The 23,621-nt window shown below is 46.9% G+C and overlaps 2 protein-coding genes and 1 pseudogene across 2 annotated transcripts; 2 read left to right on the top strand and 1 right to left on the bottom strand.

Moving 5' to 3' along the window:
* Positions 1-263: 263 nt before the first annotated feature.
* LOC136653601 (olfactory receptor 6X1-like) lies at positions 264-9,343 on the top strand. The gene is made up of 4 exons (XM_066630492.1): positions 264-346; positions 6,248-6,310; positions 8,071-8,932; positions 9,317-9,343. Exons 1-4 carry the CDS (start codon positions 264-266, stop codon positions 9,341-9,343), a joined length of 1,035 nt encoding a protein of 344 aa, XP_066486589.1.
* A 7,696-nt stretch (positions 9,344-17,039) lies between these two features.
* On the bottom strand, positions 17,040-17,984 carry LOC136653602 (olfactory receptor 6X1-like). The gene has a single exon (XM_066630493.1). It carries the CDS (start codon positions 17,982-17,984, stop codon positions 17,040-17,042), a length of 945 nt encoding a protein of 314 aa, XP_066486590.1.
* A 1,869-nt stretch (positions 17,985-19,853) lies between these two features.
* LOC136655163 (5S ribosomal RNA) lies at positions 19,854-19,970 on the top strand (annotated as a pseudogene).
* Positions 19,971-23,621: the final 3,651 nt, after the last annotated feature.

The raw sequence follows: 23,621 nt of genomic DNA on the forward strand, positions 1-23,621 counted from the left end.
GTGGAGCAGATTGGCAATGGTTTTGAGTGTGTGCCCATGGACGGGCTGGATCTTGGACAAAGGAGTGCAACTTGACTGAGGGCCCAGTCCTATCCAATTTTCCAGTACTAGCTCAGCTGCAATGCAGTCCCAACATAAGGGAACAAATGTTCCCATACCTTGAGGAGGCCCCTGTGAATCCTCCCCACAATGGGATGCAGTGCGCACCCCATTGGCACGGCTGCACTGGCACTGGAAAATTGGACAGGATTGGGCCCTTAGACATGGGAGAATGTCAGGGTTGCCTTGAGGGGAACCTATCAGAAAAGCTTTCCCCCAAGGAACTGGAGATCCGAAGACTCCATGGGTACTGAGGCTGCCACAACAGCTTGTTCTTGTACCTGAGGAGAGTTTCAGGCAGAATGTGGTCTATTTCATGTTCCTAAGTTCTTGGCAGGTGTGAGAGCCCTGGGGCTAAGCTCCATACTGGAACCCCAGATTCCCACATTCACCTGCTGATGATCTCTTGGGTGTTACAAGTGCCACTGCTACTGAGGGTTTCTAGTCACCCTGGTCAAGTGGACACTTTGATGGGTATGGGCCTTCAGCCAATGTCTTGCTTAGCTGCAGCGTTTGTGTCACCTTGTGCAGGAGACCAGCACATAACTCCCATGATGGAACTCCTCCCATGCATTCGGCAGGGCAACTCCCCAGGCAGTGGGTGTGGTGATGCAACATTACCTCACTCCCCGCTGGTTTTTTGGCTATAACTTTTGATAGAACAGAGATATTTCAACTATGTTTGTCACATTACGTTCTTTATGAAATTACACATTGATTGATATATAATTTTATGATGTTATTCCAAAATACCAAGATTTTAAAAATTTAGATGAACTGTTCTTCATGAAATTACACATTGATTGATATACCAAGATTTTAAAAATTTAGATGAACTGTTCCTGGGCTAATGTGTGGACTGTACTCCTGGCAAATTAAAGTGCGTGTCTCTGGAGGGAGAATCCTGGAGCTCCTGCAGAAGATCGTGGATGTTTTCACATTTGCCCTGAACACTTTAAAGAGTACGAAGAAAACAAAAAGATGCTCTAATGTGCTGTACGTGTGAATCAGATTTTGTAGCACTTTTCTTTCTGAGATATTTCTTTCCAACATTTCTCCAGAATCTTTGGTGGGGCACTGAAGAGACTCATGGGGACAAACAGGAGGAATCATAAGCTCAGCAGGGGGCATACATGGCTTTTGAACTAAGGTTTCCATCCTTGCCACCCCTTGCCAGACTGGGAACGACTTTGGTCTGAAACTGTGGCGAATCTCAGCCAGGCAAGGGAGATAATATCAAACAGGATGGATTGATTTTATGACTCATTATAAGGCAGAGTCCTCTATTCAGGAGTGGAGATAGAGAGAATCTCAGCAAAAAAAAGACTAAGGAGATCCTGAAGAAAATTCTAAGCTAGAAGAAAAGTTGACTGGCCCTTGGAAGGAATATGCAGGATCAATGGCCCTGTCTTCTGTGACAGGAAGAGAAGTGGCTCGCTGTCGCAGAACACCCAGTAAAGGTGCAAGGAGCGCACTGTTGCCAGGTGAGTCCAAACCACTGCTGCAAAGTGGCAGTAGCTGCAAAACTCAATTGCCACAGACCCAGGGGCGCGTCGGCCTCAGTGAGGGCCTGATCATATCCAATTTTCCAGAGACAGTGCAGCTGTGCCAACAGGGCATGCATTGCATCCTGTGGTGGGGAAGCAGTCAAACAGACCTCCTCAAGGTATGGGAACATCTGTTCCATTACCTTGTGGCTGCATTGTGACTGTACCGATGCTGGAAAGTTGGATAGAACTGGGCCCTCAGTCCACAGGGGTGTTTGTGATGGGCAAGGAGATGAAGAGCAGGTGGAGTTTTGGTGGATCAGGAGAGGGCAGTGAGTGTTTCTGTGGAGGAAGGAGTGTTTCTGTGGATCCCATTGGCAGGGACTTGTGACAGCATCCTAACCCTGAAATCCTACCTCGGAATACCCACTGGCTCTCTTTGGTTTTATCCCAGCAAATTTAAAATCAGTACATGGGTCTGAAGAGACCTAAAGGCAGCCTGTTCAAATGTATGGAAAAAAAGTTGCTTTCTTACTTTACCTTCAGGAATATGTGGCATCCATAGGCTAATTCAGTACACCTTTTGATATCTCCTTTTTTGGCAGTTCATGGGCACATTTCATTACTATCTGCTTTAAACCATTGAAGGATGCAACTGTTTCCAGTCGGGAACTTATTTGCTACACAAGTTAGGTGTTTAAGGCCAGGTGGGTTGTCCAGAGACCAGCGCAATCCTCTGTATACTCCTAAGTATCACTGCCTTCAAAGGAAAATGCAGCCCAGTTCTAACTAACATTCCAGAAGTGTCAGGTCCTTTTCTGGATTTTGCAAAGCATGACACTCCATTCAGTGGGCCCAGCTGCTGCTTCAATTATTGAGCAGCCCATGCATTCCGAAGTGTCACCTAGTTAAGGCACCTCAAAGCATTCTGGGGTGCTCCCCATTCTAGACTGGCTGCAGAAAACCTTCGTAATGGTGTGAATACCTTTAAAATGGCCATGGATAGTTTCAAATGGCCACCATAGATAGCTTTAAGTAGCTGTGGATAGCCAAGTACAGGCAGCTGGGACTTGAAAGGGCTGTGGATAGCAGAGAATTACTAATGGCCATAGATAGCCAAAAACTAAGCTTGGCTGATGAAGGGATCAAATACATGTATGTTTGAAGTCTGAGATTGCAGGTTATAAATTCCCGGCACAACATTTCTTGAACATTTGATTAGAAACAGACTTGGGAATGCTGGTTGATTTGTTCAGAGCAAGTAACCATTGTAAGGAAGCAATTGCACTTCCTCATTCTGAGATGTTTCAGAAAACCTCTGATAGACCAGAGGTTAATAAACCTCTCATAGGGCAGAACTAATACAATAAACAGGTTTTCTGTCTCGTGTTGTTGCAGATTTCAGAGAACCCAAGCCATGGATCTGAGCAATTGTTCCAGGGTAACAGAGTTCATCCTCCTGGCTTATCCACGCAGCAGAGCAGTGACCATCACTTTGTTCATAGTTATTCTCTTGCTCTACCTAAGATGATTGCTGGGCTGGGGCACCTTCCTTATGAGGAAAGGCTACGGCATTTGGGCCTCTTCGGCATAGAAAAGAGGCGCCTGAGGGGGAACATGATTGAGACATACAAAATTATGCATGCGAAGGATAAAGTGAATAGAGAGATGCTCTTTACACTCTCACATAACACCAGAACCAGGGGACATCCAATAAAATAGAGTGTTGGGAGAGTTAGAACAAACAAAAGAAAATATTTCTTTACTCAGCATGTAGTTGGTCTGTTGAACTCCTTGCCACAGAATGTGGTGACAGCATCTGGCCTGGATGCCTTTAAAAGGGGATTGGACAGGTTTCTGGAGGAAAAATCCATTACGGGTTACAAGCCATGATGTGTATGTGCAACCTCCTGATTTTAGAAATGGGCTATGCCAGATGCAAGGGAGGGCACCAGGATGCAGGTCTCTTGTTATCTGGTGTGCTCCCTGGGGCATTTGGTGGGGCCGCAAAGTTCCAAACAACACAGTCCTGGAACGTGCTGGAATCCCTAGCATGTATGCACTACTGAAACAGAGACGCCTGCATTGGCTCGGTCATGTCGTGAGAATGGATGATGGCCGGATCCCAAAGGATCTCCTCTATGGAGAACTCGTGCAAGGAAAGCGCCCTACAGGTAGACCACAGCTGCGATACAAGGACATCTGCAAGAGGGATCTGAAGGCCTTAGGAGTGGACCTCAACAAGTGGGAAACCCTGGCCTCTGAGCGGCCCGCTTGGAGGCAGGCTGTGCAACATGGCCTTTCCCAGTTTGAAGAGACACTTGGCCAACAGTCTGAGGCAAAGAAGGAAGGCCCATAGCCAGGGAGACAGGCCAGGGACAGACTGTACTTGCTCCCAGTGTGGAAGGGATTGTCACTCCCAAATCGGCCTTTTCAGCCACACTAGACGCTGTTCCAGAACCACCTTTCAGAGCGCGATACCATAGTCTTTTGAGACTGAAGGTTGCCAACTAACTAACATGTGAGATACAGGAAGCTGGACTAGATGGGCCTCTGGCCTGATCCAGTGGGGCTGTTCTTATGTTCTTAACTACAATTCCCAGGAAGCCTTGCAGGTCCCTTGTTATCTGGTGTACTCCCTGGGGCATTTGGTGGGCCGCTGTGAGATACAGGAAGCTGGACTAGATGGGCCTGTGGCCTGATCCAGTGGGGCTGTTCTTATGTTCTTATATCGGGGCTCGTGTCTGATCTGAGACTTCTTTCTCCAGGGAGTCGAGGCCTCAATAAAACTTGTGCTTTGCTTTCCACTCAGTGTTGTCATTTGGCTCCGCACCACGCTGGGCAAACAAACCACAGCTAGGCCTGATCTAGGCCTACCTTTACGGTAGCAGGCAACAAGTGTGTGCTGCAGGCAGGGCCCTGCTTTCTTTGACAGTGTACACCCACTATGTCAAATTGCAACTTCTTCATTGGTTGCATGTATCACACGAGGGGCTTGCACTTTGCAAGGGGGGGGGATCACCTGCTATGTACCCCTTTGTCTTCTGGCTCTGACTGTTGTATGCTCTCGTCCGTCCAGGTGGGCCCCTTGGCTCATATTGTGGCCTCAAAGTTTGACTGGGAAGGAGGTTCAAATGCACACTCTAGACCTATCTAGGCAGGACAATTGGCCACACTCTTGTCCTTGGGGACCATTTACTTCCTAAAGTCTAACTGATAGCCTCTCATCCCAGCTCCGGGCATTTTTAGCCTCACAAGAGCACCAAGTCCAACTAAATAACATAAGGAGCCAGAACTGAAATTTCTCCATCCATTTGCTACACATCTCACAAATTGTGATTATTTGTGGCATGTCCTTTCAGTTGTGACAGTGATGGTACTCTCGTGCCATCATACTTCCCTAGGAACAGAAGAACAGAAGAACATAAGAAGAGCCCCTCTGGATCAGGCCACAGTCCCATTTTAGTCTAGCTTCCTGTATCTCACAGTAGTCCAACAAATGCTTCATGGAACACACTAGACAGCGTTTTTTGTGTCACCACCACAGAGAGAGAGAGAGAGAGAGAGAGAGAGAGAGAGAGAGAGAGAGCATTCCTGGCAGTATCAGCATTCAAGGGAACATGGCTCATTTATTGTCACTGAGCATGGGGTTTGGAGGATGCGGGGCTCACCATGAGGGTAATATTTGCACATCTACATTCTCTCTTTGCCCCTCAACTACATTGTTGCCACACACACACACACACACACACACACACACACACACACACACACACACACACACACACACACACACACAGCTTGACATGTTGATTTGAACTTTTTAAACCTTGAAATATTTGAATCGACTTAAAATGCATACGGGAAATGCAGCCTCTTTTGTGAGGTTTCAAGCAGACTGTTCTCAGATGTCAAGAACAACTTACATAAGATCTTAAATTCCACTCCATTTTTCAGAAGTCCATTAGACTGCAGATCTCTCCACATGCAACTGGGAGTTGGTCCCATTAAGTTCAAAGAGACTAACTTCTGAGTAGACATGCCAAGGATTGTCATTAGTCTTCTCCAAAGTTTGATACCATGAGCCATAGGCTCATGTAAGACAAACTGTTGGTGGCCTAATGTGTGGACTGTACTCCTGGGAAATTAAAGTGGGATTCTCTGGAGGGAGAATCCCAGAGCTTCTGCAGAAGATCGTGGATGTTTCCTCATTTGCCCTGAACACTTTAAAGAGTACAAAGAAAACAAAAAGGGAGAAATATCTCTCTAACATGCTGAGCATGTGAATCAGATTTTGTAACACATTTCTTTTCAAGATAGATGTCTCCAGAATATTCAGTGGGGGGCTAAAAAGACTGATTGGGATCTGAAGCTCAGCATACATGGCTTTTGAACTCAGGGTTCCATCCTTGGCACCCCTTGGCAGACTGAGAAAGTCTTTGGTCTGAAACTGTGGTTTAATCTCAGCCAGGCAGGGCAGATAATATGAAGCAGGATAGATTGATTTTATGACTCAGTCTAAGGCAGAGTTCTCTATAAGGAGTGGAGACAATCTCAGGAGAAAGACTAAAGAGATCCTGAAGAAAATTATAAGCTAGGAGGAAAGCTGGCTGGTCCTTGGAAGGAATATGCAGAATCAATGGCCCCGTCCTCTGTGACAGGAAGAGAAGTGCCTCGCTGTCGCAGAACATCCAGCAAAGGTGCAAGGAGCACACGGCTGCCAGGTGAGTCCAAATAACCTCTGCAAAGTGGCAGTGGCTTCGGAGTCCCGTTGCCGTAGACCCAGGGGTGCATCAGTCTCTGTAAGGCAGCAGGGGTGTGTGTCATGGGTGGGGAGGGGAAGGACAAGTGGAGATCAGGAGACAGCAGAGAGAGTTTCTGGGGAGGAAGGGGGTGGGTTCCATTGGCAGGGACTTGTGCTGGCACCTATCCCTGCAATCCTACCTTGGAATGCCCCCTGTCTCTCCTTGGATTTATCCCACCGAATTTATAATCAGTACAAGGGTCTGAGGAGACCCAGAGGCAGCCTGTGTAAATGTATGTCAAAAAAGTTTCTTCCTTACTTTACCTTCAGGAATATGTGCCTTCTGTTAGCTAATTCAGTACATCTTTTGATGGCTCCATTTCTTTGGGAATCACTATCTGCTTTGAGCCATTGAAGGTCGCAAGTATTTCCAGTCATGGACTTACATGCAACTCAAGTTAGGTGTTGTCTAAGGCCAGGTTGGTTGCCCAACTAGCAGCGCAATCCTATGCATGGAAACTGCTGAAGTCCCAATCCTATCCATGTTCAGTGCTGGTGCAGACATGACAGTGGTGCATGCACTGCATCCTGTGGTGGGAGTCAATCCCAGAGGCTTCCTCTAAGTAAGGGCATGTTTATTCCCTTACCTCGGGACTGCACTGTGGCTGCACCAATACTGTAAAGCCGGATAGGATTAGGCCCTCCTTCTCATTGCATTCAGAGGAACATGCAGGCCAATCCTAACTAGCATTCCAGAAGTGTCAGGTCCTTTTCTGGATTTTGCAAAGTGAGACACTCCACTCCGTGGGCCCAGCTGCTGCTGCTGCAAGTAGTGAACAGCCTGTGCATTCCCAGGTGTCACCCAGTCAAGGCACCTCTGGGCATTTTGGGGTGCTCCCCATTCTTGACTGCCTGCAGAATGCCTTTGGAAGGGTGTGAATGCCTGAGAATGGCCATAGATAGCTTCAAGCGGCTGCTGCACTTAGGTTCACATGGCCACCGTGGGTAGCTTCAAATGGCCAATATGGATAGGTTTTAATGGCCACCACAGAGAGCTTTCAGGAGCTGTGGCTAGCCAAGTACAGACAGCTGGGACTTGAAAAGGCTGTGGATAGCAGAGACTTCAGGCGTGGATAGCAGAGACTTACTAATGGCCATAGATAGCCAAGAATAGACAGCAAATGGAGTGAGCTAAACAAATGAGATAAGCAGTGGCATAGTTAGTGGGGGTGCCAAGTTTTGCCAGCAGCCTCCCTGTGGCGTGAAAGTGGCCCCACCCCTCCCCTTGGGAGACGTTCCAGGTGGGGGAGCAAATCTGAGGCATTCACCTGGCTCTGCAGGGGAGGAACCGCCTGCATGCCACTGTGAGACTCCCTGCAAACTTAACAGGTTGCACCCCCTCTAGCTATGCCACTGGGGGAAGCACTCCATCAGAATGGAGTGCATGAATAAGGATTGGTTTTTTAAGCTTTGGTTATGAAGGGGTCAAATACACGTATGTTTGATGTCTGAGCTTGCATGTTAGAAAGTCCCAGCACAATATTACTTGAACGTTTGGTTAGAAACAGACTTGGAATTGCTGGTTGATTTGTTCATAGTAAGTAACGTGTCTACAGCAAACTATTGTAAGGAAGCAATTGCACTTCCTCATTCTGAGATGTTTCAGAAAACCTCTGATGTCACTCATAGGACAGAACTAATACTAAACACAGGTTTTCTGTCTCTGTTGTGTTGTTGCAGATTTCAGAGAACCCAAGCCATGGATCTGAGCAATTGTACCAGGGTTACAGAGTTCATCCTCCTGGCTTATCCACGCAGCAGAGCACTGAACATCACTTTGTTTGTGGTTATTCTCTTGCTCTACTTCTTGTGCGTCACAGGAAACAGTCTCATCATTGTGCTGGTGTGTACCGACCACCTCCTCCAGAAGCCCATGTACTTCTTCCTTAGCAACTTCTCCGTCATTGAGATGGGACACACCTCTGCCTTCATGCCCAAGATGTTGGTCAACTTTCTCTCAGCAAAAGCCACCATCTGCTTTGCTTGCTGCTGGATACAGTCCTTTTTCTATTACCTTTTTGGGATCACAGAGTTTTTCATCCTCACTCTCATATCCGTCGATAGGTACTTGGCTATCTGTCAGCCGCTGAGGTACAACACCATCATGACTTCCCATGCATGCCTTCAGCTTGCACTGGCTGCTTGGGTGGCTGGATTCTTTTCCAACCTTTCTCCGACCCTCATGTCACTGAAGCTTCCCTTCTGTGGCTCCAATATTGTCGACCATTTTTTTTGTGATTCAGGAGCCTCATTGAAGATTTCAGGAGGAGACACACATATCATAGAAGTTCTGGGCTTCCTCACTACTGTGGCCGTGGTCCTGACGTCCCTGCTTCTGACAATGGTATCTTACACCTTCATCATCTCCACAACTCTCCGTATCTCTTCATCAAGTGGGCGCCAGAAGGCCTTCTCCACTTGTGTCTCTCATTTGATTGTAGTCAGCATCTTGTACGGGGCAGTTCTCTTCATTTACTTAAGACCTACAGTCACTGACTCTTCCTCAGGCGTCGTCAAAGCTGTCTCCATTCTGAACACGATGGTTGCCCCGGTGCTAAATCCTTTCATATACACAATAAGAAATAATGAGTTTAAAGATGCTTTGTGGAGAGCCATTGAAAAGAAGGCACTGACTTTTCCTAAGCTCTGAGTGCTTTCTGTGATGGGAAGGGCCCCAATTCAAAACTTTCACAAGCCACACTTCCACACTGTAAAGCAAACCATATAGCCCCACCCCCTCACCCCACTGCATTCAAGACTGGAATGCTTCCCTTTAAAATTTCATTGTGCATGCCAGCTATTATTTTTCCTTGATATGGGAATGAGGAAGTCATTCCTTTTCCATTGAGAAGAGGCTGCTGTTGTGAAAAGGTCAATGATGTAAGCGATGTTGTGTGGTTGTTTTGTGGTGCCATTTTCCGCGTAGGTTCGAGCTGAATGTGGAGGAGATTGACAATGGTTTTCTATGTGTGCCCATACATGGGCTGGAAGTTTGGGCAATGGAGTGCAAGTTGTCTTAGACAAGGGAGAATATCGGAGTTGCCATCAGGTGGAACCTATCGCAGAAGCTTTCCCCTAAGGAACTGGAGATCCAAAGGCGCCATGGATACCGAGGCTACTACAACAGCTTGTACTTGTACCAGAGGAGAGTATCATGCAGAATGTGGTCTATTTCATGCTCCTAAGTTCTTGGCAGGTGTGAGAGCCCTGGGGCAAAGCTCCATACTGGAACCCCAGATTCCCACATTCACCTTCTGATGACATCTTGGTTGCTACCACTGCCACTGTTACTGAGGGTTTCTAGTCACCCTGGTCAGGTGGACCCTTTGATGGATTTGAGCCTTCAGCCTATGTATGGCTTAGCTTCAGAGTCTGCATCACCTGGTGCACAAGACCAAGGCTTAACCCCCATGATGGACCTCCTCCCATGCAGTGGGTGCGGCAACTCCTTCAGGCAGTTGTGATACACAACTTGTTGTGATCACAAGTTGTTGATACTCCATGTTGTTGTTGTTGTCACACACAACACACAAGTTGTGATACTCCTCAGGTGTATCACACACACAACACACAAGTTGTGTCACACAACACACACAAGTTGTGATACTCCTCAGGTGTGGTGATACACTTTCTGAATGGTTCCCACTGCCTCTTCTTAGCACTGCAGATGTCCCTATGGTTTGCAGTAGGTCGGAGACCCTGTATTTTCCTTGAGGTGGGGTGATTAACTGGGGAACCTCTTCCAGACTTTCACATGTCCAGAGACCAAGGTTGGAAAGTATACAGTCTCAGACACTGGCGTAGCTAGAGGGGGTGGTGCACTAAGTTTTGCAGGGACCCTCCCTGCAGCATGCAAGCTGCTCCTCTCCTCCCCTCCCCTTGGGAGCCATGTGGGCGGGGGCGGGGGAGGGGGCTGAGGCGAATGGCTCCCAAGGGGAGGGGGAGGAACCACTTGCATGCTGCAGGAAGGCTCCCTGCAAAACTTAGTGCGCCCCCCCCAGCTACACCAGTGGTCTCAGATTTGGAGTTTGTTAATAAGATATTGGAGGGGCAAACAGGAGCATTGTCTGGTGGTTAGTGAAGGCTCCTTCCTCTCTGCTCTTCACTGTACTCTTTTGCTGGCTCTACTGGGGATAAATGGGAACACTAATAACTTTCCCAAGATAAGGCTAGGAAGATCAGATTGGAGGATAACCTTCTCAGGCTAATGTAGATTCTCAGCATCGGGGGGGGGGGTGCATTTAAAACTAGCTAGTAGCAGGAGTCAAGGGAAGTGGTAGGGTAGTAGCAGACCCCTTGTCATGAAGCTGCTTCATGTGGCTTCTTATTTTCTTACATAGGTATTAGAGTAGCTGGGACTCCTTGGCTGTAAAAGATTCAGGTGAGAATGGCTGGGTTGATTAGAGAAGAGGATACAAATCTTTAGAGGAGGGACCTTTGTTGACTTCCTGGTGGATGAGATCTAAGGGAGAGTTAGCCTCACTCTGGTGGTGTGAGTAAATGGGAGAAGGTAAATTAACTCTGACTAGTCAGTAAAAGTGTTAGATTGTAATAGGTTTTTATCTTTTCTTTGTAATTGTTCTCAGCTGGTTTGCAAAAGGGTTCTGTCTGTGGAGAGTCCTGCAGGCTGGGTGCCTCCTATAACTGTTGTAATTTTAGCCAACTGCATGTGGACTGCGCAGAAGCCCCTTTTGCGAGATGTAATAATTAATGGATCTTAATAAACTCTGTTTCTAATTCCTTTTTGTTTGGGTCTCATTGAGGTATCTGGGAACCATTACTCTGTTTCCTTATAGGGAGTAAAAGAGGGGAAATAAAAAGAGCCCATTAATTAGTGTATGTATTAAGGAAGAGGGATTTAGTCCAAGGAATCCCTCTAGTAATCCTGGTTCTTTGGTTGATGGCAGTGGGGTAAGTTACTAAGGAAGAGAGTCACAAAGAGAGTCTGGTCCAACAAGAAGCTGACGGAACACACCAAGATCCAGGTCTACAGAGCTTGCGTCCTGAGTACACTTCTGTACTGCAGCAAGTCATGGACTCTTCGCTCACAAAAGGAGAGGAAACTGAGCGCTATCCACATGCGCTGCCTCCGACGCATCCTCGGCATCACCTGGCAGGACAAAGTTCCAAACAACACAGTCCTGGAACATGCTGGAATCCCTAGCATGTATTCACTGCTGAAACAGAGACGCCTGCGTTGGCTCGGTCATGTCGTGAGAATGGATGATGGCCGGATCCCAAAGGATCTCCTCTATGGAGAACTTGTGCAGGGAAAGCGCCCTACAGGCAGACCACAGCTGCAATACAAGGACATCTGCAAGAGGGATCTGAAGGCCTTAGGAGTGGACCTCAACAAGTGGGAAACCCTGGCCTCTGAGCGGCCCGCTTGGAGGCAGGCTGTGCAGCATGGCCTTTCCCAGTTTGAAGAGACACTTGGCCAACAGTCTGAGGCTAAGAGGCAAAGAAGGAAGGCCCATAGCCAGGGAGACAGACCAGGGACAGACTGCACTTGCTCCCAGTGTGGAAGGGATTGTCACTCCCGAATCGGCCTTTTCAGCCACACTAGACGCTGTTCCAGAACCACCTTTCAGAGCGCAATACCATAGTCTTTCGAGACTGAAGGTTGCCAACTGCCTGAGTTACTAAGGAAGCTTGTCCCCACCCCCCAGGACCCAGACACCCCCTCTCCTGGAAACAGGTCAGGCAGTAAAAATAAAGGAAATATATTAAATGTGTGAGGAATCAAAACGTTGCATGGGAGAGGATCAAGACAGTGAGCCAAGATGGACAAAGGAAGAAAGGTGTGGGTAGAAAAGATTGGCATGGAGCTTCAGGAACAAGGTGGAAACCAGACAAATCCCTGGTGATCCCTACCCTAATTCTTCACGGTGTTCTAGGTTCTAGCCCCTGCACCCATGCATGAATGAAATCAGTGGACATGCCTTCTGCAATGCAGTAGCTGCATCCAATGTCTTCACAGTCCAATAAGTTGATTCAAACTTGGGCTTCTTGGTTTACCAGTCAAGGAGAGGGGGAAGGTGCTCCAATAAGGGCCACCTCCTAGGATAATGGCGACTGCATGAGGATGGGTCTGTAGCCGTTGAGGAAGCTGTGGCCATCTTTATGGTAGCACTTAGAAGGACCATGTTCCCCTCTGGAAATCCCATGCATAGTCTTGCCCAGGCTGCACACATGAGGCAGGGTTCCACTGCCACTAAAAGCTCAAGAGAAAAGGGTCTCGTTTCCACCTTGACGTCCAGCTGGGAGTCTGCCTGCCAATCAATAGCAGTCAGCTTGCCTGTCTTCTTTGCTTCACTTCTCTCCCTTGCTCATCCGCACACCCCCATACGGCCGTGCCCACTCAAACCTCCTTGGCATATCATGCAATGCTGTGACTGTTGTACAGATCACAACACTGGCAAAAATCAACGGGAAAGATGGACTGTGATTAAAATGGAACAAGGAAAGAAAAACTAATTTGGGGGTCAAATTGGCTGGCTCCCGCTGGGGGGATAGGACACGCTGTCATAAATCTGCCCCTAAGGGGAGGAGGGCAGTTCAGGCCTAGGAGGGGCCAGGGATAGCAGTGGAGGTCTCTGCCACATCCCAACCCCCATACTGGACTTGAAATCCCTACACTTGGTTCCACTCCAGTGATTTAGCTGCCATGACTCTGACTAACAAGACTTCAAGGAAATGTCCAACTGCCTCTTTTCCCGCTCAGGATACATCGGTAGCCATTTTGGTGCTACTGGATTGTGGAATGGGCAGCCCAGTTTGGACTGAGCTTTCGGAGATTCCTGACTTAACGTACCAGCAAGATGCTTTCCGATGAGCCAGTTAACTGGCCCTCTGACTCTCAGCCTCCTCAACTGGCAGGGCTCTTCAGGATGAAACACGGGCGCTTTTGCCAATCCTGCCTGAACTCTGAATCTAGAATCTTCTGGACCCAAGCAGGGGCCACACACATGTAGGGACTTCAAGCCCTCCTCCTTCAATGGGGTTTTCACTTAGTTCGAATTTCTTGGACTAGTGTTTGTAGTTCTGTCTTTACGGCTCGGGTCCGGGGTATTTGAGGGACCGCCTCCTTCCCTACAATCCTGCCCGTGCTCTTAGATCATCTGGGGGGGCCCTTTTGACTGTGCTGCCACCCAAGAGGGGTGAGAGGGGCGGCGGCCAGGAAGAGGGCCTTCTCGGTGGTGGCCCCCGAACTGTGGAATTCCCTTCCCTTAGAACTGAGAACGGCTCCCTCGTTGCTAACGTTTCGGAGTGGACTGAAGACCTTTTTATTTCAAAAAGCTTTTAATTGTTGACAGGCTGGCTGGAGTTCTTGCTTTTTATATGAAAATCCACGGGGTTTGTTTGTTTTTAGATTTTTTAATTATGGTAAATTGTTTTTAATGATTGTTTTTCATGTTGTATTTTTAAAGTGTTTGTAAGCCGCATTGTGTGCCCGTTGGGCAAAAAGGCAGGGTATAAATTAATAAAATAATAATAATAATTATAATTTAATCTGGTAAATTACTTTGATAGGAGAAAGGCAGTATAAATATAGTAAATATATTTTTTAAAAGCCAATAAAAAACTCATCGACTAAAAAAAATGATAAAATGTAGAGAATGAGCTTTTTTTTTTCCCTTCCATGTCTCTTTAGAGACTCTTTTTTTGAGATCTCAGTAACAAGACATCAAATATCTCAAACTCTGTTTAAGCTGAAAACATATCCACACATCTGATAGCAAGTCCCATTGAACTCACTGGGACCTGCTTCTGAGTAGACATGTATACAATAGTGCTGTTTGGCTTGTCCAGCATTTAAAGCAGGCTGAGGCAAGATAGCACACAATGTGTGGACTGGACTCTTGGGAAATTGAAGTGCACGTCTCTCAGGAGAGAAGCCCAGAGCTTCTGCAGAAGGTGGTGGATAATTTCTCATTTGCCCAGAAAATCTGCAGTAATTTAGGACTTTAAACAGCACAGACAAAACATGCAGCTCAATCCTATCTTGCACTGAAACAGGTAGGCCAGGAGGAATGCCCTCTGGAACGCCCTCCAACCGCCCCGGAATGTCTCCCTCCCACCTCCTCCTCGCTCTTCCCTGTGTTGGCCAAGCTTGGCCAATGCAGCCTTACCTCTCTGCCTCAATGTGGAGGCTGGATGCAGCCGACACGCGAGGAGGCACAAACATGCTTTATGGCACGTTTCTGACCCTCCTGGGTCAGAGAAGGGACTTGCTCCAGCCTAATTTATATTTAGAGTCCCACACTTGGGCCTTTAAATAGTACAGACAAAACAAAAGGAAGGGACACTCCTCTAATATTTTGGGCATAATTTTTAGATTTTGCAATATATTCCTTTCTGAAATAAATTTATAGGGAAACTCTGCCTGCCTGCCTGGGTGAATGGCTAAGTTATGTGGAACAGGGAATGAAGACCTAGCTTAGTAGCAGAGGGTATGACTTGCATGCCCCAAAGGTCCAACTTCAATCACCAGCTTCTGCAGGTAGCATTAGAAAAGATTCCTGTCTGACATTGTGGGGGACCAGTGGCATAGCTAATGGACTGCAGAGGGTAGCAGTTGCACCAGGCAACAAGCTTTTGGGGGCAACAAGCTGAGCTTGACACTAGTGGCCAAAAACTGTGAAAACCTTGGTAAGTACAAATAATACCATTATGTTATATATACTTGGAAAGGTAATTTAATGCAGAATGCAATGAAACAAACCACTTTGGAATATCTGTATTTGTCGCCCGGGGACTTATCCTGCAGCGGGAAGGGGCTGGGAGGACGCGGCAGGCAGCGAAGGCGCCCCGCACCCCTGGGCAGGTGGAGGTGTGGGGCGACCAGTGGGGCGACCCGTGGGGTGGGTACCCTAACCCCAGGTAGCCCCAGAGCAGCAGGCAGAGGCAGCATGGTCACCCAGAGGAAGGGGAGCCGGCCGTGGAAGCAGCCACCCAGCCGCGTCACTCCTGCACAAAGCAGCAGGAACAAGCAGCCGGATAGACGGATGGCCCGAGATCTCGGGACCGGCCGAACCCCAGAGGGGGAGGAGCCTGGTGGGAGTGCGGCAGGCCTCAACCACCGAAGAGGGAGGTCGCTCCTCCCGAGGCTCGTGGGCAAGGGAGGGGGGAGAGCGGGGAGAGCAGCCACTGACGTCTGCCTCCTGGTGACCAGCGGGGAGTGCTGTCTGGCTGGGAACATCCCGTACCGGCCAACCTGCTTAGGAGGCTGGGGAGAAGCGTGCTCCAACCTCTCCTGGGCAGAGTGTGAACAGAGGGATAGGCAGGACAGCCTATCCCTTCCCAGCCACCTGGGACAACAGGAGGGCATCCCAACTGACTCCCTCGAGGGGGTGGACAAGCAAGGGGTCACCCAACCCTACCAGAAATGTAGAGATCGGGACCCGGACCCCAACCGTGACAACGGGAGATAACCAAAGGAGCAGCAGCCTATCTACGCTGACCCAGCAGCTGAATACTCTCAAACTCAAAGGAGTAAGGACCAGATCTCTACGGCACCAGCATAATTCATGCTAATCCCCCCCCCCCAAGAGACTTGTGAAGAAAACAAGGAGTCTGTTTTGGTTTTGATAGACTTTATTAAAGACATGCACAAGTGGGACTCTGTGCTGCAACAGATCCCAATGAATGTTAAGACCTTGACAAGATGAAATTGGGCGCGTAGACCACTTTTCGCAGCTCCTCGTCTTCCTTGCTGCTCCCATCAGGCTTGCGTCTCTGATACTGCTACTTCAGAGGCTCTGCCCCGGGCCCCGCTCTGGGGATGGACTTCACAGTATTCTGTCAAAACTTATGGCCAATTAACCAGAAAATGAAAACACACCTGCCTTATGGAACAGAAAGCGGATTTCTTTAACTCAAAACTGATCTATGACACTGGTTGTTCTGAGAGCCAATGAGATGCTATTATGATACAGCATGGAACCAATAAGGTGTTAATATGTGTCAGCTCTCATTTCCTTGCTACCTGGGTAAAGAGGCACTTTTTCAAGTGATCCTCCTCTTATATTTAGCAGGGGGAGAATAACCATCCCTCTTCACACCAGCACCGTGTCTCTAACCAATAAGGGGCACACCATCCTTGTGGACCTCATGTTGTAACAGACTGAATATTCATAGGGTGCTTGGGTGCTCATTTCATTTAGGCAACCCCTTACTTCTTTGTTCCCCTGCTTTTACCCATTTCTAAGTGGAATTGCACTTCAATTGTTCCTAACAGAGCCATTGTCCAAGGTCCACTCTACCCTCCATCTGACAATGAAAGACATTACTATTTTCCACTGTAGTGTGCCCCATTCATCCAGAGGCTACCATGAAAATGGCGCACACGCACACATGTAAATGTTTCATACATGAGCAAAACTTTCACAATAGCTGTCACCTCAATGGAAGGAACAATTCCAAGTTCATTAGAATTTCTTCTTCATTCCCATACAGAGGGCAAGTAAATGGACACCCTTCACATCAGCATCACCATGAGTTTAGTGAGCTGCATTAAGTTCTGTCTTGAATTGGTTTCAGATAAAAGAAAAGAAAAATACAAGATTGCTATATACAGTGTGGCATTCTGGCCTCTCTAAGCACTGGATTGGGCTGGAGCTCTGTCCATCACAGACAAGCACTCAGAGTTAAGGAAAAGTCAATGCCTTGGTCCCTATGTTTCTCTGCAAAGCATTTTTGACTTCATTATTCCTGATGGTATATATGAAAGGATTTAACACAGGGGCAACCATCATATTCAGAATAGAGACAGCTTTGACCACACTGAAAGAAGATTGTGTGATGTTTGGTCTTAAGTAGATGAAAAGAACTGCCCCGTACAAGATGCTGACTACGATCAGGTGAGAGAGACAAGTGGAGAAGGCCTTCTGGCGCCCACCTGTTGAAGGTATACGGAGAATTGTGCTGACGATGAAGATATATGATACTATTGTCACAAGCAGAGAGGTGAGTATCACAGTCAGAGTGACCAAGAATCCCAAGGCTTCAATGAGGTGGGTGTCCCCTCCCGAAATGTTCAACATTGCTCCGATGTCACAAAAGAAATGGTTCACAATGTTGGAGCTACAGAAGGGAAGCCTAAGCATTATCATGAACTGAAAAGTGATGGAGGAAAATCCCGCAAACCAAGTAGCCACTGAAAGCTGAAGGCAAACACTGGGAGTCATGATGATATTGTACCTCAAGGGTTGGCAAATAGCCAAGTATCTATCAATGGAAATGAGACTGAGGACAAAGAACTCTGTGACTCCAAAGAGGAAGTAGAAGTACATCTGCACCATACATAAGTTAAAGGAGATGGTGGCCTTCGGTGAGAGAAAGTTAACCAACATTTTGGGCATAAAAGCGGTGGTGTGTCCCACCTCAATGATGGAGAAGTTGGTAAGGAAGAAGTACATGGGTTTCTGGAGGGGGTGGTTGATCCACACCAGCACAATGATGAGCCCATTCCCTGTGAGGCACAAGAGGTAGAGCAAGAGAATAACTATGAACAAAATGATTTTCATCACCCCAGTCTGTGGAAATCCAAGAATGATGAACTCAGTAGCCCTGGAACAGTTGCTCAGATTCATGACTTGGGTTCACAGAAATCTGCAGTGATATAATGGAGAGAGGACATCTATTTATTTTGTGAACTTGACGCTTTTGTACTTTTCCAGAACTTCTGAAACTGATCAGAACCAGGAATGGAAATTGGCTTCTCCCAATAATATGATATGGATCACGTTCATGCTGATATCAAATCAATACCGTGAAATAGCTAGTTCGGCGCAAAGGCAGAGTTGTCTTTCAGGAAAGAAAAAGACTAAAACACTATTTATATATAGATTTTTACATCCACAACCATATTTTTTTTGGTAATATGGCACTTTATAGAAATGGGCATATAACAAAGACAAATGGATTCCTCTAGCAAGAATTCTCTTCTGAACAGATAGGCAATTCTTGGTTTGGTATGAAGGCGGGAAGCAAAATGAGATGATTGAAATATTTAGAAAATTATGTCCCACTTTTTCCCTCCTGCTAGGGATGCCCTTGAATCGGTTTACAGCAGGTTTACAACCCTGGGGGCCAGATTTGGCCCGTGGCAAGCCTCTATCCGGCCTGCGACCAGCCTCTTGTCCCCTGAAAGCCTCTGGCCCACTTGGCCGAACATGACTGGAACTATGCTGTGGTTGCATCTGGAAGGTGTTCTAAGGGCCAGAGGGGCTGAATGAATGAGCCCATTTATGCACTCATCTAAGTTCCATCTCTAATTTATTTATATAAATTATATATATATATAAAAATTATATATATATATATATATATATATATATATATATATATATATATATATATATATATATATATATATATATATATATTTTCTGGCTGTCAATGCTGTGCCAGATATTTTATGCGGCCCTCTGGCCAAAAAATTTGGAGAACCCTGGTGTGCAGCATACTAAGCTAACACAACAAAATGCAATAAATATAAAATTTGTATATCAAATGAACAATGTGTACTACTGAGGAACAATACCAGAGCAATGAAACTAAAAGACAGTACAGGAGCTCAGGGGTGTAGCTAGAGGGGGTGCAAAGCACTATGTTTTGCAGGAAGCCTCATCCCAGTGTGCAAACGGCCCCCTCCTCTTCAGAGCCATTCTGGGCAGTGGGTGCAAAATGGAGGCGAACACCTGGCTCCGAAGAGGAGGGACCGTTTCCACACTGCAGTGAGGCTCTCTGCAAAACTTAGTGCTTTGCACCCCCACTAGCTACGCCACTGCAGCAGCTTACTTATGATCAACATATTCTTAGGCTGCAATCCTTTACACATTTTCCTGGGAGTAAGGCCAATTGAACATAATGGGACTCACCTCTGAGTATACATATTCAAGGACTGTTCAGCAGTTCTTCTAGTTTATAATTTACTTTGTGGTCTCCTCCGTCTTTCTTCCTGAGATTCTCTCTGTCTCCAGACCTGAATATAGGAAGCTGCCTTATAATTGGTCATATCACTGTCCATCTTGCTTAGTATTACGATTCCCTGTATTGATTACAAGGGCTCTTCATGGTTTCTGGCAGAAATTTTCCCCACTCTGCCTAGAGACAGTAAGGACCAAACAAAGGACACTTAATTCAAAAAGCATGCTCTCTACAGGTCGACCTTCAGATTTTTCTTTTTCCCCATCAATCCTTCCACCCATCCAGCCAGAGTCCCTAGCAACGTATCTCAAAAAGCAACTTATCACAAAATACAGTGAAATTATTGGTGTTTCCCTGCAATATCAGACAGGGATCTTTGATAATCCTACCTGCAGAAGCTGGTAATTGAAGTTGGACCTTTGGGGCATGCAAGGCATGCCCTCTGCTACTAAGCTAGGTCTTCATTCCCTGCTCCCCCGTAACTGAGCTATCCAGCCAACCAGGCAGGCAACATTTCCCTATAAATTTATCTCAGCAACTGTTACCCTGCACATGCCTGATCTCATCTGATCTTGGAAACTAAGCAGGGTCAGGCCTGGTTAGTACTTGGATGGGAGACTGCCTGGGAATACCTGGTGCTGTAGGCTTATACCATAGTCTTTCGAGACTGAAGGTTGCCAACCATTCTATCTCAGAAAGGAATGTATTGCAAAATCTAACAAGTAAGCCCAGCATATTAGAGGAATATCCCTTCCTTTTGTGTTGTCTTTACTGTTTAAAAGCCTTGCTACAGATTTTCTGGGCGGATGAGAAATTATCCACCATCTTTCGCAGAAGCTCTGGGATTCTCTCCTGAGAGACATGCACTTTAATTTCCCAAGAGTACAGTCCACACATTGTGTGTTATCTTGCCTCAGCCTGCTTTAAATGTTGGACAAGCTGAACAGCTCTATGTATACATGTCTAATTGGGTAAGAGGCACTTTTTCAAGTGGGTGCTCCTCTTTTTTAGCAGGGGGAGAGTAACTGGCCCACCTCACCCCAGCACTGTCTGTTCTAGTGGCTGACTGCTGGTATTCCTTTGCATCTTTTTAGATTGTGAGCCCTTTTGGGACAGGGAGCCATTAGTTATTTGATTTTTCTCTGTAAACCGCTTTGTGAACTTTTAGTTGAAAAGCGGTATATAAATGCTGTTAATAATAATAATAATAATAATACTATTCAGAAGTAGGTCCCAGTGAGTTCAGTGGGACTTGCTGTCAAGATATGCAGATACATTTTCAGCCTAAACAGAGTTTGAGATATTTGATGTTACTGAGATCTCAAAAAAGAGATCATGGAAGGAAAAAAAAAATGCTCATTCTCTACATTTTAAAAATTACACTTAAAAATAATAATAAAATGTTGTGATGCACCAGTTTGAGAAGCCCTGCCTATCTCCATCAAAGGGTCCATCACCCTGACCAGGGTGACTAGAAACCCTCAGTAACAGTGACAATGGAAGCACCCAAGATGCCATCAGAAGGTGAATGTGGGAATCTGGGGTTTCAGTATGGAGCTTAACCCCAGTGCTCTCACACCTGCCAAGACCTTGTTTCTGAAGCTCCATGCCGATCTTTTCTACCCACACCTTTCTTCCTTTGTCCATCTTGGCTCACTGTCTTGATCTCTCTCATGCAATGTTTTGATTCTTCACACATTTAATATATTTCCTTTATTTTTACTGCCTGACCTGTAGTGCAGGTCTTTACCCCTGGAGAGGGGGTGTCTGGGTCCTGGGGGGGGGGGACAAGCTCCCATAATAATAATAATAATAATAATAATAATAATAATAATAATAATAATAATACAGGTATTTCTATACCACCTTTCTTGATCCTCAGATTTATCCTTAGACTTTATTCAAGGCGGTTTACATAGGCAGGCAAATTTAAATCCCCGTAGGGATTTTTACAATTTGAAAGAAGGTTTCTATCTTTCAAGAAACCACAACATTCAGATGTTTCTTTCTTGGTTGGTCACACTACCCCACTGCCCCACTGCCATCAACCAAAGAACCCAATTGCTAGAGGGATTCCCTGGACTAAATCCCTCTTCCTTACTACATACACTAATTAATGGGCTGTTTTTATTTCCCCTCTTTTACTCCCTATAAGGAAACAGAGTAATCATTCCCAGATACCCCAATGAGATACAAGCAAAAAGGAATTAGAAACAGAGTTTATTAAGATCCATTGATTATTACATCTCACAAAAGGGGCTTCTGCACAATCCAGATGGTTCCTACTTCCTAGTGAGGAAACTCAGAACTTCTATGATATGTGTGTCTCCTCCTGAAATCTTCAATGAGGCTCCTGAGTCACAAAAAAAAAATGGTCAACAATATTGGAGCCACAGAAGGGAAGCTTCAGTGAGATGAGGGTCGGAGAAAGGTTGGAAAAGAATCCAGCCACACAAGCAGCCAGTGCAAGCTGAAGGCATGCGCGGGAAGTCATGATGGTGTTCTACCTCAGCAGCTGAAAACCTCAGAAACAAAAACCTGTTTATTGTATTAGTTCTGCCCTATGAGTGACATCAGAGGTTTCCTGAAAAATCTCAGGAGGAGGAAGTGCATTGCTTCCTTACAGTAGTTTGCTGTACTTGCGACCTTCAATGGCTCAAAGCAGATAGTGATCCCCAAAGAAATGGAGCCATCAAAAGATGTACTGAATTAGCTAAGAGAAGGCACATATTCCTGAAGGTAAAGTAAGGAAGAAACTTTTTTGACATACATTTACACAGGCTGCCTTTGGGGCTCCTCAGACCCTTGCACTGATTATAAATTCGCTGGGATGAATCCAAGGAGAGACAGGGGGCATTCCGAGGCAGGATTGCAGGGATAGGGTGTTAGCACAAGTCCCTGCCAATGGAACCCACCCCCTTCCTCCCCAGAAACTCTCTCTGCTGTCTCCTGATCTCCCCTAAACTCCACTTGTCCTTCCCCTCCCCACCCATGACACACACCCCTGCTGCCTTACAGAGACTGATGCCCCCCTGGGTCTACGGCAACGGGACTCCGAAGCCACTGCCACTTTGCAGAGGTTATTTGGACTCACCTGGCAGCCCTGTGCTCCTTGCACCTTTGCTGGGTGTTCTGCAACAGCGAGCCACTTCTCTTCCTGTCTCAGAGGACGGGGCCATTGATTCTGCATATTCCTTCCAAGGACCAGCCAACTTTCCTCCTAGCTTATAATTTCCTTCAGGATCTCTTTCGTCTTTCTCCTGAGATTCTCTCTGTCTCCACTCCTTATAGAGAACTCTGTCTTATTTCTTATCTGCATTTTTGTGGGGGCGGATGCGGCAACGCGAACTCCAGAATCATGTCGCTAAGGGGGTGCAGGGACTCGTATTTATATACCAGTCCCTGCAGCAGCCTTCCGGGGGTGCGGGGAACCCTGCGTGAGCGTCTGCAGGGCTTCCCAGCCTTCTAATAGTGAAATTGCGGTAATCATGCTTTGCCTCCGCAAAACTGGAAGTGGAGCATGATCACTGCACTTTCACTTTTAGACGGCTGGGGAGCCCTGTGGAGGCCTACCCGCAGGTCATGCAGGCCTACCTGCACCCCTGGGAGGCTATTGCAGGTACTGGTTTGTAAATACCAGTCCCTGCGCCCCCCCTTTAGTGACACAACCATGGGGATCTAGTCACTGCCTCCCCTCTGCCCTTGCCACTTAAGGGGGCAGAGTCCAGGGACCTCTGGCAGAGGTGGCGTGACACCCCAGTTTGAGAAGCCCTGCCTATCTCCATCAAAGGGTCCATCACCCTGACTAGGGTGACTAGAAACCCTCAGTAACAGTGACAGTGGAAGCACCCAAGATGCCATCAGAAGGTGAATGTGGGAATCTGGGGTTCCAGTATGGAGCTTAACCCCAGTGCTCTCACACCTGCCAAGAACTTAGGAGCGTGAAAGAGACCACATTCTGCCTGAAACTCTCCTCAGGTACAAGAACAAGCTGTTGTAGCAGCCTCAGTACCCCCATGGAGTCTTCGGATCTCCAGTTCCTTAGGGGAAAGCTTTTGTGATAGGTTCCACCTGAAGGCAACCCTGACATTCTCCCATGTCTAAGGGCCCAATCCTATCCAATTTTCCAGTGTTAGTACAGCCGTGCCAATGGGGTATACACTGCATCCCATAGTGGGGAGTCACAGGAGCCTCCTCAAGGTATGGGAACATTTGTTCCCTTATTTTGGGGCTGCATTGCAGCTGAGCTAGTGCTGGAAAATTGGATAGGATTGGGCCCTCAGTCAAGTTGCACTTCA

Source organism: Tiliqua scincoides, chromosome 5 (assembly GCF_035046505.1).
Source record: "Tiliqua scincoides isolate rTilSci1 chromosome 5, rTilSci1.hap2, whole genome shotgun sequence".
In the NCBI taxonomy this organism is placed as follows: domain Eukaryota; kingdom Metazoa; phylum Chordata; class Lepidosauria; order Squamata; family Scincidae; genus Tiliqua; species Tiliqua scincoides.